The sequence below is a fragment of the Carcharhinus amblyrhynchos genome, chromosome 9, assembly GCF_965287045.1.
Source record: "Carcharhinus amblyrhynchos chromosome 9, sCarAmb.v2.hapA, whole genome shotgun sequence".
NCBI lineage: Eukaryota > Metazoa > Chordata > Chondrichthyes > Carcharhiniformes > Carcharhinidae > Carcharhinus > Carcharhinus amblyrhynchos.
Genome location: NC_137332.1, coordinates 9,576,775 through 9,597,932, shown reverse-complemented (window position 1 = coordinate 9,597,932; position 21,158 = coordinate 9,576,775). Strand labels below are relative to the sequence as shown.

At 47.8% G+C, this 21,158-nt stretch overlaps 1 protein-coding gene across 1 annotated transcript in view; it reads right to left on the bottom strand.

Moving 5' to 3' along the window:
- adgrl4 (adhesion G protein-coupled receptor L4) overlaps window positions 1-21,158 on the bottom strand; it is a 143,564-nt gene that overhangs the window by 28,298 nt on the left and 94,108 nt on the right. The window contains exon 12 of the mRNA XM_080196494.1: window positions 20,932-20,998. Coding sequence (XP_080052620.1) covers window positions 20,932-20,998 — 67 coding nt within the window. The remainder of the gene's footprint in view (window positions 1-20,931; window positions 20,999-21,158) is intronic.

The following is a 21,158-nucleotide window of genomic DNA, read 5'->3' as shown; positions in this document are numbered from 1 at the left end:
CCGAATCTGGGTGCAATTCAGTTCTGACTTGGAAATCTGCTCTCGGGCACCCCCTGAAAAAGTTTGCGAATCTGAGTCGTGCTGTGGACGGGACTGATCGTGTCCGAAACACCGCAGCTCCGATCGGAGCTTTTAACTGTGCGTGCACAGTGAAAAAAAAATCTGAAAAATGCTCCCCCATCACATCACTCACGGGCTGCAAAAAGTGAATAAAGCAGCCTGGGAACGGTGGCCCCCCACAGATATTTCTCCAACCCCACAACATAACAGTCCCCATTTTTCATTCACCACCTTGCTACCCAGACAGATCACGACCCCCAGCTCCACTACCCCTCCTGCCCGCCCCCCCCCCTCATCGATCGCCTGGAGCGTGGCAGCGGACCCCCCGCCTTGCCCTGCCACCGATAGCCCGCAGAGTGGCAGCGGACACCCCGTAATCCTGCCTCCTCCCCTGCTCCCTCCACCAGAGAACTATCTGGCCCTCCTCCCCCCCCACAACCGCCACCACCCACCCCACCAGAGGCGATCTGGCCTCCTTCCTCCTCCCCACCCCCATCGTCCCACCAGAGAACGATCTGGCCTCTTTCCTCCGCCCCTCACCCCCACCACTGGGGAGACATCTGGCCCTCCTCCTTGTCCACCTGCCCCCCCCAAAAAAAATGATCTAGCTGCCCCCCACAACCACCATCGATCTGAGTCAGAGACTCATCGGAAGTCGGAACTTAACTCTTCAGAAGCTGGAGCGCCCGAAACAGACCTTTGCCGAGCGTGTGTGTTTCGCACCAAATCTGGATGGGCGAACGCGATGGTAAAGAGGGAAATGCTGGTAAAGTTGGGTGTCCAGCCCGCTTTGGGCGCGGTGCCAATCGCAGCCATTTTCGGGCCTTAGTAAAGTGGGAATCTGCGCAGACGTGAGCGCAGATCCTGCTATTCGCCTCAACCCCGACTTTACCAAGTTTGCACGCCTGAAAACAAGTGCAACGCAATGATAAATTCGCCCCCAATATCTTTTTCCAAAGGTAGGGGAGTCAAAAACTAGAGGGCATAGGTTTAAAGTGAGAGGGGAGAGATACAAAAGGGTCCAGAGGGGCAATTGTTTTACGCAGAGGGTGGTGAGTTCTGGAACAAACTGCTAGAAGTAGGAATAGCAGTGGGTACAATTTTGTCTTTTAAAAAGCATTTAGACAGTTACACAGGTATAGAGGGATATGGGCCAAACACAGGCAATTGGGACTAGCTTGGTGGTAAAAACTGGGCAGTATGGACAAGTTGGGTCAAAGGGCCTGTTTCCATGCTGTAAACCTCTATGACTATGATACTATGTAGTGTAGGTACACCCAGAATGCTAAGAGGGATGGCATTCCAAGATTTGAACCCAGCAACATTGAAGGATGGTGATATATTTCCAAGTTGGAATGGTGCTTTGGCTGAAGCAAAACTTGCAAATGGTGGCATTACCATGTATCTGCTGCCATTGTCTTTCTAGGTGGAAGAGTAGAGTGGTAGTGCAGTGGTACTGGCGTCACATCTAGGCCAACCCAAACAAGAATATAGGCGTTTCCATCCCTCGTGGATGTCAGTGATTTTTACTATGATCTGACAGCTTTATCACTATTACTGATACCAACTTTTTCCCAACCTGAATTTTCATTCACCTTCTGTCCTCCTGGGATTTGAACACTCATTCTCTTGGTTCCAAGTCCCAGCCTCTGGACTGGTCCACTAACACAACAATTACCCTTCTTCCGTTCCGAAGGTTTGGTTCCTCAGTGCACTTAAAGCCAAGACCCTCCACAATCTAGTCCCACACCATTTTGGCCTTACAATAGGCACAGTATAACTCCAGTCCGGTTTGGGAAAATAGCCTAAAGATGCTCCCAGCTAAACTCAAAAATTAAGGATGTTCTTAGCTCTTTCAGCTTCTGGTGTTCCCAGACATCTGCTGTCCTGTCCTTCTAAGCGGCAGTGGTCACCGGTTTGGAAGGTACTGTCTCAGGAGCCTTGGTGAGTTGCTGCAGTTATAGAATCATAGAATCTTAATGTGCCAAAGGAGGCCATTTGGGTTTGCACTGACCGCAATCCCACCAGGCACTATCCCCATAACCCCAAACATTTACCCTGCTAGCCCCCTGAACATGAAGGGGCAATTTACTATGGCTGAGACACCTAACCAGCACATCTTTGCAGTGTGGGAGGAAACCAGAGCACCCAGAGAAAACCCACGCAGACACGAGGAGAATGTGCAAACTCCACACAGTGACCTAACCCGAGAATCAAACGCGGTTCCCTGGCATTGTGAGGCAGCAGTGCTAACCATTGCGCCACCGTGCTGCCCCTTATCTACCATCTCGTAGTTGGTACGCACTGCTGAAAATGTGGAGGGGGTGACTGTTGAAGGTAGTGAATGGGAAGCCAATTAAACTGCTTTGGCCTGGATGATGTCAATCTTCTTGACTGTTGTTGAAGTGCTTCCCTCAGTCATGTGGAGAGTACTCCATCACACTCCGGATTTTAAGTATATATTTACTTATTAGTGTCACATATGTTAACACTGCAATGAAGTTACTGTGAAAATCAGGCAGCTGTTCGGGTGCACTGATAGAGAATCTAGCATGACCAGTGCAACTAGCCAACAAGTCTTTTGGGCTGTGGGAGGAGACTGTGGGAAACCCATGCAGACATGGGGAGGACGCGCAGATTCCACACAGACAGTGATCCAAGCCAGGAATTGAACTCATGTCCCTGGTGCAGCGAAGGCAGCAGCACTAGCCACTGTATTACAGCAATTATATTGTTTCCCTTGGTGGAAAATTCTAGAATCAGGGGACATAGATTCAAGACAAGTGGCAGAAGGTGTACAGGGGACATGAGGAAGCATTATTTTTTGTGCAGAGGGTGGCGGGTGTCTGGAATTTACTGCCTGAGTTGGTGGTGGAGGCAGAGACCCTAAATTCTTTTAAAAAGTACCTGGATCTGCACCTTAAGTGCTGTAAAGTACAGGGTTACGGGCTGGGTGCTGGAAGGTGGGATTAGAAAGGCCACCTGGGTGTCCATGGACTGGCATGGACAAGGTGGGCCAAAGTTCCTCCTTGTGTGCAGTAACTTTTCATAGAATCATAGAATCACTACAGTACAGAAGGAGGCCTTTCGGCCCATTGAGTCTGTCATGACCACAATGCCACCCAGGCCCTTTTCCGTAATCCCGCATATTCACCCTGCTAGTTCCCCTGACACTAGGGTCAACTTAGCACGGCCAATCAACCAAACCTTGGAGTGTGGGGGAAAACTGGAGGAAACACACACAAACACAGGCAGAAAGTGCAGACTCCACCGAGACAGCCACCCAAGGCCGGGAATTGAACCCAGGTCCCTGGCGCTGTGAGGCAGCAGTGTTAACCACTGTACCACCGTGCTGCTCCACTTCTATAGTCCAGTTCAGTAACTGTTCAATGGTAAGCCCTGGGATGTAGCTTGAATTAATACTGTTGGCAACATTCTGTGTTACACTCAAACCAACTGGCCAACTGAGATAGCCAACCCTGACAAAGTACAACCCTGCTGCTGTTATGTCTCACACTGCGGACATAAGACCATAAGGCATAGGAGCAGAATTACGCCACTTGGCCCATCGAGTCAGCTCTGCCTCATCCCCATTCTCCTGCCTTTTCCCCATAACAAAGAACAACACTGCACAGGAACAGGTCCTTCGGCCCTCCAAACCTGCACCACTCATGCACCCAACTAGACCATTTGTTTGTACCCCTCTATTCCCAGTCTATTCATGTGGCTATCTAGATAAGTCTTAAACGATCCCAGCGTGTCCGCCTCCACCACCTTGCTTGGCAGTGCATTCCAGGCCCCCACCACCCTCTGCGTAAAATACGTCCCTCTGACATCTGTGTTGAACCTTGCCTCCTTAACCTTGAACTTGTGACCCCTTGCGTTCGTCACCTCTGACCTGGGGAAAAGCTTTCCACTGTTCACCCTATCTATGCCCTTCACAATTTTATACAACTCTATTAGATCGCCCCTCATCCTCCATCTTTCCAGGGAGAACAACCCCAGTTTGCCCAATCTCTCCTTATAGCTAAGACTCTCCATACCAGGCAACATCCTGGTAAACCTTTTCTGTGCTCTCTCCAAAGCCTCTACGTCCTTCTGGTAGTGTGGCGGCCAGAACTGGACGCAGCATCCCACTTTCCCCTGAACCCCTTATTAATCAAGAACCTATCTATCTCTGTCTTAAAGACACTCAATGACCTGGCTTCCACAACCTTCTGCGGCAAAGAGTTCCACAGATTCACCACTGAAGAAATTCCTCCTCATCTCTATTTTAAAGGATCGATCTTTTGGCCTGAGTTTGTGCCCTCTAGTTTTCCCTACTAGTAGAAACGTCCTCTCCTTGTCCACTCTATCCAGGCCTCGCAGTATCCTAGACAGAGCAATGTCTATGGCACAGTCATTGCATTTCTATTTATCCTCACGATGTAGATTATTAATCTTCCTTTACTGCCCTCCTTGTTTGAGATAGATTATTGCGTTCGACCTGATACATTTCCGAAATCTGGATGGTACGGGACATCTCGCTGCTGCTCCCAGAGAATTTTTGGGGCATCCTTGTGTGAGTCCGCTGCTAAACGGAGGGCCTGAGGGTTCCGCTCAAATGCAAACGGGCAAGCTTTGTAAACACCATTCTTCAATGGAGCTTCCCATCTGCTGGGGGATTAATTTAGCTGTGGGTATAATATTTATGAGATGGAAAAGCAGCGCTGTCTGCAATATCAAAAGAGGAAGGCGAGAGGCATAAGTTCTCCCGCATTAATATGGATGGCTACAGCTGAAACATGTCAGGAGCTTGCACTAATTGTGGCTCCCTGTTTCAATGCCAAGAAGTGCCAAGGCTTTTTTTTTTGCTGAGTGTATCATGGGAAGATGTCACTTATCTTTGTCAAAGAGAGCTAATTATCACAGCGAGATTATACTAAAAATAATCCACAGTTTTTTTTTAAAAAGGCAACATCAAACTGTCAAAACTTCTCTCCCCGCTCTTGATCTCTTGGAGTTCCGATTGCAAGCTTAAACCATCAGATCTACCCCGGTTAAAACGGAGACATTCGCTAGAATTCTATCACCCCATCCGCCACGGAATGGGAGCGGGCGAGAGGCGGACAATAGAAATGCCTCTTGATCTCAGGTGGGAATTTCAGATCTGGTCCAAACGAGGCTGTAAAATCCCACCCGTTTGGTTTACAAATGTATGAATTAGGAGCAGGAATAGGCCACTCGGCCCCTCAAGCCTAGCTCTCGATCAGGGCATAGAATCATACAATCCTACAGTGCAGAAGGAGGCCGTACGACTCATTGAGTCTGCACTAACCACAATCCCATCCAGACCCTATCCCCACAGCCTCATGCATTTACACTGCTAATCCCCCTGACACTAAGGGACAATTTAGCACGGCCAATCAACATATCCGCATATCTTTGGACTGTGGGAGGAAACCGGAGCACCCGGAGGAAACCCACGCAGATACGGGGAGAATGTGCAAGCTCCACACAGACAGCGACCCAAGCTGGGAATCGAACCCAGGTCCCTGGCTCTGTGAGGCAGCAGTGTTAACCACTGTGCCACCGTGCTGCCCAAAGCAAGAAGCTTTTATTTTCTTCAGAGGATGGCAGTCCATCAGGGTCGAAAATGACTCGCTTCAACTCCGAGGTGGTGGTGGGAAGTGGAGGGTGGGTTCTGCAGTGGTTGAATGGGCCAATCCTGGAGCCGCAGACTCCACCACAAGTGGGGCAGGTGGTGCTTGATGAGGCAGAAATCTCCGGATTCGGCAACCTTTTTGGCTGTTTGCACTTGGCATCTGAATGTTCCACTTGATGGTGCTCGGGATGGTTGGCACCTTCATGTGTCTCCTTCTCATAGAATCATAGAATAATATAATGCAGAAGAGGCTCTTCGGCCCATCGATTCCCACCGACACACTAGAAACACCTGACCTCGCAACTAATTCCAACTGCCAGCACTTGGCCCATAGCCCTGAATGTCATGATGTGCCATGTGCCCATCCAAGTACTCTACCATCCTCCCAGGCAGCGCATTCCAGACCGTCACCACCCTCTGGGTAAAAGGTTTTTCCTCACATCGCCCCTAAGCTCCTGCCCCTCACCTTGAACCGATGTCCCCTCATGACTGACCCTTCAAAGAAGGGGAACAGCTGCTCCTTCTCCACTCTGTCCATGTCCCTCATGATCTTGTACACCATGATCAGGTCGCCCTCCTCAATCTTTTCTTCTCCAATAAAAACAACCCAAGCCTACCAAGCCTCTCTTTCTAACTTAAATGTTCCATTCCCGGCAGCATCCTCTGCACCCTCTTCAGTGCATTCACATCCTTCTGATAGTTTGACGATCAGAACTGCACACAGTACTCTAGCTGTGCCCTCACCAAAGTTCTATACAACTCCAGGGTAACTTTCCTGCTTTTGTAATCTATACCATCATTGATAAAGGCAAGTGGCCCATACGCCTTTTTCACCACCCCACTAACATGGCTTTCTGCCTCCAGAGATCTGCAGACAAACACGCCAAGGTCCCTTTGTCCCACAGAACTTCCTAGTTTTACCATTCATTGAGTACTTCCTTGTTAAATTACTCCTTCCGAAGTGTATCGCTTCACTCTTTTCAGGGTTAAATCCCATCTGGCACTTATCTGCCCACTTGACCATTTTGTTTATATCTTCCTGTAGTCCAGGACACTCCGCCTCATGGTTAAACACCCATCCAATCTTTGTGTCATCCACAAATTTACTAATCTTACCCCCATTGCTTTATTGCTTGTTCCTGCCGGGGGCGGGGGGGCGGTGTGTTGGATCTGCTGGTGAAAATGTTTGTGTCCACTGTGCCCTACTTGTGACGGACAGGCCCGGTCTCAACTGGCTCTGTGTCTGCAGACCTGGGTTCAAAGAGGTGGTGTGGAGATGCCGGCGTTGGACTGGGGTAGGCACAGTAAAAAGTCTCACAACACCAGGTTAAAGTTCAACAGGTTTATTTGGTAGCACAAATAAACGACCAGATAAACCTGTTAGATTTTAACCTGGTATTGTGAGACTTCTCACTAATCAAGAGATGGCTCCGTACTGTGAAGAACAGCCATTGAACGCACTGTTCCTGGCTTAAGCTGCGGGTGAGAGAAATGCTTCTTGAGGACCAGAGCTTGATAGATTTCTAGTTATTAAAGATACCGGGCACAGAATCGTAGAATCCCTGCAGCATCGAGTCTGTACCGACCACAACCCTACCCAGGCCCTATTCCCGTAACCTCACACATTTATGCTAGCTAATCCCCCTGTAGGGGCAATTTAGTGTTGCCAATCAACCTAACCTGTACATATTTGGAGTGTGGGAGGAAACCGGAGTGCCCGGAGGAAACACACGCAGACACGGGGAGAATGTGCACTGAGGCCAGAATTGAACCCGGATCCCTCTCACTGTGAGGCAGCAGTGTTACCGTGCTGCCCGAATGTGGAGATATTACGGGAAAATGGTGCTGAGGTGGAAGATCGGCCACGTTCTATTGAATGGCAGAGCAGGCTTGAGAGGCTGAATGGCCTCCTTCTCCTCCTATTACATTGAGGTCTCTAGCTGAGAGCCCTACTCCTGCCCTACACCTGCCCTTTCTGTGAGCTGCTTGTCTATTTTGCTGTCTCCGTTCCACCTCATTCTGGGGTTGCACTCCATAGGGGAATCATGACTGTAACTCCCAAGACTGGGGGCGACTCTACTGAGGTCCAACATCCAATGCCCTAACTACCCAACTACCCTCCCCCCAATCACCCAGCACCCAGCTAATCAAAGAGGGTCTGGTGGACTGAAGTGCATTTGTTTCAATGTGAGAACTGTAACACGTAAGGCAGACAAACTTAGAGCTTGGATTAGTACTAGGAACAATGATGCTGTTGCTAATACAGAGACTTGGTTAAGGGAAGGCCAAGATTGGCAGCTTAACATTCCAGGATACAGATGTTTCAGGTGAGATAGGGGAGGATGTAAAAGGAGTGGGGGAGTTGCATTAATGGTTAAGGAGAATATCGCAGCTGAACTCTGGGAGGACACCTCGGAGGGCTCAGACAGTGAGGTAACATGGGTAGAGTTCAGGAACAGGAAAAGTGTAGTCACAATACTGGCTATAGTTTACTATAGGCCATCTAACTGCCAGTGGGAGATTTAGGGTCAATTTATTGTGGGCAATCCACCTAACCCGCACATCTTTGGACTGTGGGAGGAAACTGGAGCACCTGAAGGAAACCCACGTAGATATGTGGAGAACATGCAAACTCCACACAGACAGTGACCCAAGGCTGGAATCAAACCGAGGTCCCTGGCGCTGTGAGGCAGCAGCGCTAACCATTGTGCCATTGTGCTGCCATCGCTTTTTAGTCTCTGACTGACGTTACCATCTGCGTGCGGTGTGCACAATAATACCCACACTGACGCCCTTGACAACATGGTGCCCAGTATGCCCACATTGGAAGCAGTGGTGAGCAGTGCTGATGATATTTTTTACATCACACGTCATCCTGTCATACCAACACTGCTGGCACCATGCTGCTGAGGTGGTGTACACAGTGGCGCCATGCTGCTGAGGTGGTGTACACAGCGGCACCATGCTGCTGAGGTGGTGTACACAGTGGCACCATGCTGCTGAAGTGGTGTACACAGTGGCACCATGCTGCTGAGGTGGTGTACACAGTGGCGCCATGGTCATAGAGTCATAGAATCATAGTGTCATAGAGGTTTACAGCATGGAAGCAGGCCTTTTAGCCCAACTTGTCCATGCTGCCATTTTTTTTTAAACCACTAAACTAATCCCAATTGCCCACATTTGACCCATATCACTCGATACCCATCGTATCTATGTAACTATCTAAATGCTTTTCAAAAGACAAAATTGTACCCGTCTCTACTACTACCTCTGGAAGCTTGTTCCAGGCACTCACCACCCTCTGTGTGAAAAAATTACCCCTCTGAACAGTTTTGTATCTCTCCCTCTCACCTTAAACCTATGCCCTCTAGTTTTAGACTCCCCTACCTTTAGGAAAAGATATTGACTATCTAGCTGATCCGTGCCCCTCATTATTTTATCGACCTCTATAAGATCACCCCTCAGCCCCCTGTGCTCCAGAGAAAAAAGTCCCACTCTATCCAGTCTCTCCTTATAATTCAATCGATCAAGTTCCAGTAGCATCCTAGTAAATCTTTTCTGCACTCTTTCTAGTTTAATTATATCCTTTCTAAATAGGGTGACCAGAATTGCACACAGTATTCCAAGCGTGGCCTTAGCAATGTTGTGTACAACTTCAACAAGGCAGAGAAAAAGAACAAAGAAAATTTCAGCAAGGAATAGGCCCTTTGGCCCTCCAAGCCTGCATCGACCATGCTGCCCGACTGAACTAAAACCCCCTACATTTCCAGGGACCATATCCCTCTATTCCCATCCTATTCATGTCCTTGTCACGATGCCCCTTAGAAGTCACTACTGTACCCGTTTCCACTACTTCCCCCGGCAACGAGTTCCAGGCACCCACCATTCCCTGTGTAAAGAATCTGCCTTGTACATCTCTTTTAAAATTTGCCCCTCACACCTTAAACCTACGCCTCCTAATAATTGACTCTTCCACCCTGGGAAAAAGCTTCTGACTATCCACTCTGTTCATGCCCCTCATAATGTCGTAGACTTCTATCAGGTCTCCCTTCATCCTCCGTCGCTCCAGTGAGCACAAACCAAGTTTCTCCAACCTCTCCTCATAGCTAATGCCCTCCAAACCAGGCAACATCCTGGTAAATCTTTTCTGTACCCTCTCTAAAGCCTCCACATCCTTCTGGTAGTGTGGCGACCAGAATTGAACACTATATTCCAAGTGCGGCCTAAATAAGTTTCTATAAAGTGTCAGCTTGACTTGTCAATTTTAGACTTAATACCCTGGCCGATGAAGGCAAGCATGCCGTATGCCTTCTTGACTACCTTCTTCACCTGCGTTGCCACTTTCAGTGACCTGTGTACCAGTACACCCAGATCCCTTTGCCTATCAATACTCCTAAGGATTCTGCCATTTACTGTATATTCCCTATGTGTATTAGACCTTCCAAAATGCGTTACCTCACATTTGTCTGGATTAAACTTCATCTGCCATCTCTCCGCCCAAGTCTCCAACTGATCTATATCTTGCTGTATCTTCTGATGGTCTTCATTGCTTTCCGCAAATCCACCAACCTTTACGTCGTCCGCAAATTTACTAATCAAACCAGTTACATTTTCCTCCAAATCATTTATATAAATTACAAACAGCAAAGGCCCCAGCACTGATCCCTGAGGAACACCAATTGTCACAGCCCTCCATTCAGAAACGTACCCTTCCACTGCAAACCTCTGTCTTCTTTGACTGAGCCAGTTTTGTATCCACCTTGGCAGCTCTGATTCCATGCGACTTCACCTTCTGCACCAGTCTGCCATGAAGGACCTTGTCAAAGGCATGACTGAAGTCCATATAGACAACATCCACTGCCCCACCCTCATCAATCAGGACGTTCCAACTCCTGTATTCAATGTTCTGACTGATGAAGCCAAGCATGCCGAATACCTTCTTCACCACTCTGTTCACCTGTGACTCCACTTTCATGGGGATAGATCTCTTTGTTCTGTAACTCTCCCCAACATTAACTGAGCAAGTCCTGCCTTGGTTCAATCTACCAAAATGCATCACCTCACATTTGTCTAAATTAAACTCCATCGGCCATTCGTCAGCCGACTGGCCCAATTGATCAAAATCCAGTTGTAATTGAAGATAACTTTCTTGACTGGCCATTATGCCACCAATCTTAGTGTCATCTGCAAACTTCCTAACCATGTCTCCTATATTCTCATCCAAATCATTAATATGAATGTCAAATAACAGTGGACCCAGCACTGATCCCTGAGGCACACTGCTGGTCACGGGCCTCCAGTTTGAAAAACAACTCTCTACAACCACCCTCTACTTCTGTCAGGCCAATTTTGTATCCATTTAGATACCTCACCCTGGATCCCATGGGATTTAACCTTATGCAACAACCTACCATGCGTTACCATACTGCTAAGGTGGCGTACACAGTGGCATCATAGTGCTGAGGTTGCGTACAGAATGGTGCTATGATTGTTAGGATTGTTTTCGCTGGAGTTCAGATGAATGAGGGGGGATGTCACAGAGATGTATAAAATTCTAACAGGACTACTCAAGGTCAATGCAGGGACGATGGTCCCGATATTGGGAGAGTCCAGAACCAGGGGTCACAGTCCGAGAATTCAAGGTAGACCATTTAGGACAGAGATGAGGAGATATTTCTTCACCCAAAGAGTGGTGAGTCTGTGGAATTCATTACCAGGGGAAGTAGTTGATGCCAAAATATTGAATGTATTCAAGAGGTGACTGGATATAGCACTAGGGGTGAATGTAATCAAAGGTTATGGAGAAAGCAGGATTAGGCTATTGAGTTGGATGATCAGCCATGGTTGTAATGAATGGTGGAGGAGACTCGAAGGGCCCAATGGTTTCCTCTTGCTCCTATTTTCTTTGTTTCTATGATAGCTTAAGCAGCGTATACAATGGCCCCATGCTGCTAAAGCGGAGTACACAGTAGTGCCATGCAACCACTGTTTCCAGTGGTTGAAGGGTCAACAGTTCGATAGAACAAGGTGGTTATATCTGGCGAGAAAAGCAGAGACAGAATGAGAAAGCAGTTTTTTACACATTGAATTACTGTGATCCAGAATGCACTGCCTGATTGGGTGGTGGAAACAGGTAAATATTCCCTGATCATTAGAAAAAACTACCTATAGAGAATCAGTATGGACATGAGACCAGATCTATCAAAGAGCTGGCACAGGCATGGTGGGCCAAATGGCCTCCTTCTGTGTTATCACATCCTATGATTCAATAACCATCTTATCCTTACCACGCCAACTCAATAGATGAACCGGCCTTGATTCTGGTAATGTCTCCCCTGAATACTATAGGTGACACGAAAGAAGATTCTGGGCGGGAGTTTCCATGCCTTCCCAACAGTGGGATCTTCCTGTCCCACCGTAGGTGAATGCTACCTCTCTCCCCCCCCACCACCCCCACCCCTCCGCCCGCAACAGGTTTCTCGGTGGCGAGATGGGCGAACCACACAAAACGCCGCAGTTATCAGCGGGACTGAAAGATCCTTGTTGGCGGCCATTGCCTGACTGCTTCTGGAGCTGGAAAACACACCATGGCAGAAGAGGTGGGGAGGGGGTGGGAACGGAAAATTACATCCTCTGGCTTGACAGGGGCATTACCTCTTTAAATTGAGAAGAGATCCATTGACTCTTAAGGGAAGCTGATCTGGTGGAAAAAGTAATTTTAATATCCGTGTTGGACTTGTAATATTCTCCGCAGAATGCAATATACTGCTCTATCACTTGACACAAACTCATTCTGCACCAATTATTTCTTAGTGTTTCATATATTACCTCGGCCAGCATTGAGAAGATCGTTCAGCAGCAGATGTTTTGCCCAGAATGATGGCTCATCCTGTACAGAAATGATTTAATTATAGCTTCGCTCTGGGGAGTAAATGTTTTGTACGTTTTCAGTAAACAACAGCACGGGCTAGGAAAATGAAGCTTGCCATGTTTTAATAAGCCCAAGCTTATTTTCTTTGCTCAAGGTAAGATAAACAGATAAAGACGATTAAAAAAAGTGGTAAAGCTCTGCGTGGGGGCGAGGGTGCAGTGGGGGAGGGGGGGAGGGTAGGGGGTAGGACACTGACGGGTAGAAATTTGAGCTCACACTAGCTGCCGACATGAAAGGTGCAGCATACTGTGATGCAACTCAAAGTTGCAAAGAGGCCCCAAGGTGAAGCCTGCTCAGAAATTTGGCACTACGTCCTCATCTGTCCTGGTCCCCCCCATTGCCGACACCATAGCTCAGAAAGCCCACCAGAAGACAAAGGAAATTCAGCGTGTCCTCTATGGCTCTCACCAACTTTTACAGATGCGCCATAGAAAGCATTCTTTCCAGCTGTATCACAACTTGGTGTGGGGTCCTGCTCTGCCCAAGGCCCACAAGGAACTACAAAAGGTAGCGAATGTAGCCCAATCCATCAGCCTCCATCAGCAAAATCAGCCTCCCATCCATCAACTCTGTCTACACTTCCCACTGCCTTGGCAAAGCAGCCAGCATAATTAACGACCCCGCACACCCCGGACATTCTCTCTTCCATCTTCTTCCGCCAGGAAAAAGATACAAAAGTCAGAGATCGCATACCAACTGACTCAAGAACAGCTTCTTCCCTACTGCCGTCAGACTTTTGAATGGACCGCACTAAGTTGATCTTTCTCTACACCCTACCAATGACTGTAACATTACATTCTGTACTCTTGCCTTGCCTTCTCTATGAATGGTATGCTTTGCCTGTATAGAAAGTAAGAAACAATACTTTTCACTGTATGTTAATACATGTGACAATAATAAATCAAATCAAATCAAAAACCAGTGTCTACTGGATGCCAAAGGGGACTTTAGTAATTTTGAGTCTTTTCGATGCTGAGCCTGGGTCTCAGCAGATTTCAGAATTCTGTCTCACTTCGGACTTAAGGGTAATGGGTTCAAACCCCACTCTGAAACCTGACACCGTTATAAAAACTGACACTTCAGTATCACACTGAGGGAGTGCTGCCCTGTTAGAGATGCCGCCTTTTGGGTGAGATATTAAAATGAAAGCTGGGGGTCGGTTTAGCTCACTTGTGTGGACAGCTGGTTAGTGATGCAGAGCGACGCCAACAGCGTGGGTTCAATTCCCGTGCTGGCTGAGGTTATTGCCTTCTCAACATTGCCCTTGCCTGAGGTGTGGTGACCTTCAGGTTAAATCACCATCAGTCACATCTCCCCACCCAAAGGGGAGAACAGCTTATAGTCATCTGGAACTATTGTTATCTAGGACTATGCTCATCTAAAGTTTATTTATTAGCATCACAAGTGAGCTTACATTAATACGGCAATGAAGTCACTGTGAAAACCCCTAGTCGCCATATTCCTGTTCGGGTGTACTGAGAGAGAATTTAGCATGGCCAATGCACCTAACCAACACGTCTCTCTGACTGAAACCAGAGAACATAAGAACATAAGAACATAAGAAATAGGAGCAGGAGTAGGCCATCTGGCCCTTCGAGCCTGCCCCGCCATTCAATAAGATCATGGCTGATCTGTCGTGGCTCAGTTCCACTTTCCCGCCCTCTCCCCATAACCCTTAATCCCCTCTCTTATCAAAAACCCATCAACCCGCTTCTTAAAAATATTTAGCGAGGCAGCCTCCACCACTTCAACGGGCAGAGAATTCCAGAGATTCACCACCCTTTGAGTGAAGAAGTTCCTCCTCAACTCCGTTCTAAACCGCCCCCCCTTTATCTTGAGGCTGTGCCCCCTAGTCCTACTGTCCTTTCTGAGCAGGAAGAGTCTCTCCACCTCTATCCTATCCATCCCATTCATCATCTTATACGTCTCAATGAGATCTCCCCTCATTCTTCTAAACTCTAACGAGTACAAGCCTAGTTTATTCAGCCTCTCCTCATAGCTCAACCCCCTCAACTCCGGTATCAGCCTAGTAAACCTCCTCTGCACTCCCTCCAAGGCCAAAATATCCTTGCGCAGGTGCGGCGCCCAAAACTGCACACAGTACTCCAGCTGCGGCCTCACCAATGCCCTATACAGCTGCAGCAAGACCTCCCTACTTTTATATTCAATCCCCCTTGCTATGAAGGCCAGCATCCCATTCGCCTTCCTGACCACCTGCTGCACCTGCAGGCTGGGTTTTTGCGACTCATGCACAAGGACCCCGAGGTCCCTCTGCACCGTCGCCTGCTGCAGTTTTTCGCCACGTAAGTAATAGTCCTTCCTACCATTCTTCCTACCAAAGTGGACCACCTCACACTTGCCAACATTAAATTCCATTTGCCATTTCCTGGCCCATTCGCCCAGCCTATCTAGATCCTTCTGCAGACTCTCCACACCCTCCGCACAATTTGCCTTTCCCCCAATCTTGGTGTCATCAGCAAATTTCGACACCCTACACTTGGTTCCCTCCTCCAGATCATCTATATAAATGGTAAATAGCTGAGGCCCCAGCACCGACCCCTGGGGCACCCCACTAGTCACCAACCGCCAATCCGAATAGCACCCATTGACCCTGGAGCACCTGGAGGAACCCCATGCAGACACAGGGAGAACGTACAGACTCCACACAGACAGTGACCCAAGCAGGAATTGAACCCAGGTCCCTGGCTCTGCAAGGCAGCAGTGCTAACCACTGCGTCACCAAGGGACAATAGCGACTACTTCCTAAATCAAAATACTGTTTGCCCGGTTAGGTGAATGGAGACAATGCCATTGTATTATTTCAAGGAAGAATGGAGAAGTTTTCCTGAATGTACTGGCCAATATATTTCTCCGTTGACAAATATCTTAAACGCAAGCTGTGTAGTTTCCTCCCACAGTCTGAAAGAAGTGCTGGTTAGGTGCATTGGCCATGCTAAATTCTCCATCGGTGTACCCGAACAGGCGCCAGAGTGCGGCAACTAGGGGATTTTCACAGTAACTTCATTGTAGTGTTAATGTAGGTCTATTTGTGACACTAATAAATACATTTAAACTTTATATTCCGGTTACTTAAACCCTCAAACTTCTCACCTCACTGTGATAACATTTTATTGGCTGTGCAGCACGTCACAATGTCCTGCAGTGATGGAGTACGATTGTTTCTTTTTATGGTGGGTGAGACACAAAGCTGAGAGGGTCAGCTTGGGCCTTTAGGTAAGGCTTGCATTACTTCTGTGAAGCCAGGAGATATTAAACGATGAAGAGGTCTCCTCATCCGTGGGGTGGATGGCACTTTAAGAAAGGTTAGTTCGGCAGCCAAAGACCTGACGGAGGACATTCAGCTCAAGTTCCACACAAGTTCTCAGGGTGGGTTTTTCTAGACGAGCTCACTCCAAAACTGGAAAGTCCCGCCTGAACCGACCTGTCCATGTCCGCCCCCACCCCCCACCCCCCCGCCATCCACTACGATTCCTGTGGCAGGCTGGATGGGAAAATTCCCTCTTTAGGTTGAAACTCTGAGCGGGTATCTTCCAATTCACAGCAATTTGATTCAACTGAGTGGCTTGCAAGGCCATTTCAGTGGGCAGTGATAGGTCAGGCACATTGCTGTGTGGGCCCTGAGCAGATCAACATGGCCAACCTCTTTCACTGAAGGACTTCAGACGAGTTTTTCTACCAAACCAGTAATTCCCTGCAAATCATTATTGTGATGAATCCACATCAATGAATGAATTGAATTTAAATTCCACGAGGTGGTGGAGGCGAGGGCCTAATCGCTAGACTACTAACCTAGAAACTGCTCTGGGGTTCGAATCCCACGGCAGATGGTGGGATTTGAATTCAACAAAAAGTATGTGGGAATTAAGAATCTACTGATGACTGTGAAACCATTGTTGATTTTTGGAAGAACCTATCTGGTTCACTTGTGTCCTTCAGGGAAGGAAATCTGCCAACCTTAGCTGGTCTGGCCGAAATGTGACTCCAGAGCCACAGCAATGTGGTTGACTCTCACTGCCTTCCGAGGGTTGGGGAATCAGTGCTGGCCCAGTCACATCCCCGCATCCCATCAGTGAATAAAAAAAAAGTCCTTGTCTCAGGAGAATTGGTCTAAACCCCTGAATCACAGGTTCAGTAGAATTACACAATGATACTGTTCCCGCTCACCACCACCTTGTCAATCATAAATGGGCAATAAATGCTCGCCTTGCCAGCGACATTTAGAACGCATGGTCACTTAAAGAAAATTTAGCTGCTGGCCCATTTTGGGGGCAAATAACATTCATGTCATATAAGTCCCAGGCATTGGCCAGCCCGTACAAGGAAGAATCTAGCCATCTAATCCTTGACAGTCAATTGACAGCCTTATGAACATTGAACTCCCACCATTAACATCCTAGGGGTTACCATTGACCAGAAACTGAATTGGATTAGCCATTAGCTAGGGATCCTGCAGTGAGCAACTCACCTCCTGACTCCCATAAGCCTGTCTACCATTTACAAGGCGCAAATCAAGAGTGTGATGGAATACTCCCCACTTCACAGAATCACAGAGTCATAGAATCCCTACATAGCAGAAGGAGGCCATTTGGCCCATTGAGCCTGCACTGATAACAATCCCACCCAGGCCCTATTCCTGTAACCCCTGATACTAGGGGGCAATTTAACATGGATAATCCACCCAACCTGCACATCTTTGGACTGTGGGAGGAAACCAGAGCATCTGGGGGAAACCCACACAGACATGGGGAGAATGTGCAAACTCCACACAGACAATGACTGAGGCTGGAATTGAACCCAGGTTCCTGGCATGTGAGGCAGCAGTGCTAACTACTGTGCCACCGTGCTGCCCACTGTAGGTGCCTGAATGAACGCAGCTCCAACAACCTCAAGAAGCTCAACACTATCCAGGACATAGCAGCCCATTTGTATAGCGTCCCACTTGTATGTACGCTCCCTCCACTACTGATGCATAGTGACAGCAGTGCGTCCAAAATACAAGATGCATTAAGAACATAAGAACATAAGAAATAGGAGCAGGAGTAGGCCATCTAGCCCTTCGAGCCTGCCCCGCCATTCAATAAGATCATGGCTGATCTGAAGTGGATCAGTTCCACTTTCCCACTCTCTCCCCATAACCCTTAATTCCCTTGTCTGTCAAAAACCTATCTACCCGTGACTTAAATATATTCAGCGAGGTAGCCTCCACCACTTCAATGGACAGAGAATTCCAGAGATTCACCACCCTTTGAGTGAAGATTAAGGAAAGGTGATGGCTTCGTGGTATTATCGCTAGACTATTAGTCCAGAAACTCAGCTAATGTTCTGGGGGCCTGGGTTCGAATCCCACCACGGTAGATGGTGAAATCTGAATTCAATAAAAGATATCTGGAATTGAAAAAAAAATCTAATGGTGGTCACAAACCATTGCCAATTGTCGGAAAAAAAGGACATCCTGGGGGTTACCACTGACCAGAAACTGAATTGGATTAGTCATTAACTAGGGATCCTGCAGTGAGCAACTCACCTCCTGACTCCCATAAGTCTGTCTACCATTTACAAGGCGCAAATCAAGAGTGTGATGGAATACTCCCCACTTCACAGAATCACAGAGTCATAGAATCTCTTCCTGTCCTTTAGGGCAGGAAATCTGCCATCCTTACCTGGTCTGGCCTACATGTGACTCCAGAGCCACAGTTCACTCTCAACTGCTCTCCAAGGGGGATGGGCAATAAACGTTGGCCCAGCCAGCAACACCCATGTCCCATAAATGATTAAAAAAATAAATGGGGGATAGACAACAAACACTGACTTGTCAGTGGCCCCTATATCCCCAGTAAGAATGAAAGGAAGCTCAGTCGCAGGAGATTGCAAAGTGAAATTCATCCCTCTGCCATTAATCTTTCATCTCCAAAAATTAACAGAGCAAAGCGAGTTTGAATTGTTTCCCCGCTCTCTCGCCGGCAAGGCCTTCAGCAGAGACTAGGTAAACAATTACTGAGGTGAGCTGTTAATCAGCAGCGAGTGTGGAATGGCCCGAACAGTGGTACTTGTAATAGACTTACAAATGAGCAAATAATGCGGAGCGTTGCCTCGGTAACTTATTACTTTCACGTTCTTTTGTTCATTTGTGTCGTTTTGTCAGTTTAATAAAATATTTAATCAACCGATACCAATGAAGGAACTAAGGGGAATTGGCTCGAAACAGTTATTCAACTCCAAAGTGTGCCAGAGTCAAAAGAAGCCTTTTATGTTGAGTTTAATGAGATGGTCGTGCCTTGGGAGATATCCAAACCAGAAAGTGGTGGAGGTCTTTGCATGCTCTCAGGTGGATGTAAGAGATACCATGATGCTGTTTTGAAGAATAGGGAAGTTCTCCCTGGTGTTCTGGCCAATATTTATTCCTCAACTGTCTATAATAAAAAACAGATTATCTGATCATTATCTCAGTGCTGTTGGTGAGACCTTGCTGAGCCCAAATTGGCAGTCGCATTTCCTGACATTACATCAGTAATTAAGTACTTCATTGGCTGTAAAGTGCTCTGTGTCCTGCGGACAGGGGAGGGAGCTTTGCGAATACAACTTCTGTCTTTCTTTTCAAACTCCCTGGAGGGGGGAGATGTGTTAAAGGCAGATTAAAGGCACAATTTACCACGCGACACTTAATTCCTTCTTGTAGTTTCGAAAGAAAGAATGCTTTCTTTATATAGCATCTAATTACATCTCTCAAAAAAATTACCCCAAAGAGATTCATGTGTGCTAAATGATTTGAAGGGATGAGGTTGGGTGTTTTGGTTAATTCATGACTTAGTGTGTTGTGAAAACACGAGTGGGATTTTCTGGCCTATCCTGACGGGGAAGGAGGGGGGGATCTTCTGGTCCTTCTGAAGTTGACCCTCACCGCGGGCTCCCCAGCAGTGAAATTTATGGATAATATTGGAATAGTTTAGGTTAGAGGGTCATTAGATTGGTTCCACTGGTCGGCGCAACATCGAGGGCCGGAGGGCCTTTACTGCGCTGTAATGTTCTATGTTCTATGTCAGCCATTGTTGACATTGTAGACATCAGGATGGGGACCGGAATGTCCCAACGGCAGCCAATGGTGAACCGTCTCCATCATGGGGGACACACCACTGGGGGAGGGAGGGGGTTTGGAAAACTCTGGTCCCCAATCCCATCCTGCAAGATGTGTGGATTCCTACCAGATTTGGGAAAATTAAACTTCCGGCATTATTATCCGGTCTCCCTCACATTTAGTTACTGTCCTACATCTTTGGGTTGACCCTTAAATGCCCTCAGAGCAATTGGAGATGGAAAATGTATGCGCACAATCCAAAAACACTCCCTTAAAAAACTGGTTCTTGTTATGCAAGCAGACCCCACAATGGTCAATGAGCACCTCACTGAGATCCCGCAAACAGCAAATGGCCACAGAATCACAGAATGGCCCATCGAATCTGCACCCACCACAATCCTACCCAGCCCCTATCCCTCTCGCCCCATGCATTCACCCTGCTAATCCCCCCGACACTAAGATACAATTTAGTATGGCCAATCAACCCAACCTGCACATCCTTGGAACATGGGAGGAAACCAGAGCACCCTGAGGAAACCCACGCAGACACAGGGAGAACGTGCAAACTCCACGCAGGCAGTGGCCCAAGTTGGGAATTGAACCCGGGTCCCTGGCGCTGTGAGACAGCATTCCTAGCCATTGTGCCACCGTGCTGCCTGGTGCCAACCGGTTATAAGAGCGCAAGAAATGGGCCATTCAGCCCCTCTAGTCTGTTCTGCTGTATAGTCGATTTAGACAGCTGAAATTCTTCTGTCTCGCCCCACTGTGGGAATCACAGCGGGCAAGACCAAAAATGTAGCGACCATTTAAAGTTTAGTTGAGCTCAGATGGGGCTTCTTCTGGATGCTCCAGTTTCCTCCCACAGTCCGAAAGACGTGCTTGTTAGGTGCGTTGGCCATGTTACATTCTCCCTCAGTGTATCCAATCCCACCCAATGGCTGATCCGATTGTAATTTTAACTCCACTTTCCTACCCTTCTCCGTAGAATTCTTTATTCTTTGGAGGGGTGCTGGGCTGACCATTAGGAAAGCCCCCTGAGATAAAAACAGGATGAATGCTGGGAAAACCCAGCAGGTCTGGTAGAATCCATGGAGCGAGAGGCAGAACCAATGCTTTGAGTCTCATGTGACTTCTTCAGAACCCCAGCTGGAGGAAAAGCAGTGGAAAGGCTTTGTGAAACTGTGATATCTGATTCAGACTCACCAAGATGATTAAACATGCCGGCCCAATGAAACTCCAAATAAAGTTGTTTTCTGTGCTGAGCCAGCAGCTGCGGGAGAAAGAATCCAAAATTAAGGATGATAAAATAAACGCAATGCTTTCATTCTCCGCCTAGCCCATCGATTCACCCCCCTCTCACTGTGGGGCAGCACAGTGGTTAGCACTGCTGCCTCACAGCGCCAGGGATCTGGATTCAATTCCTGGCGTCT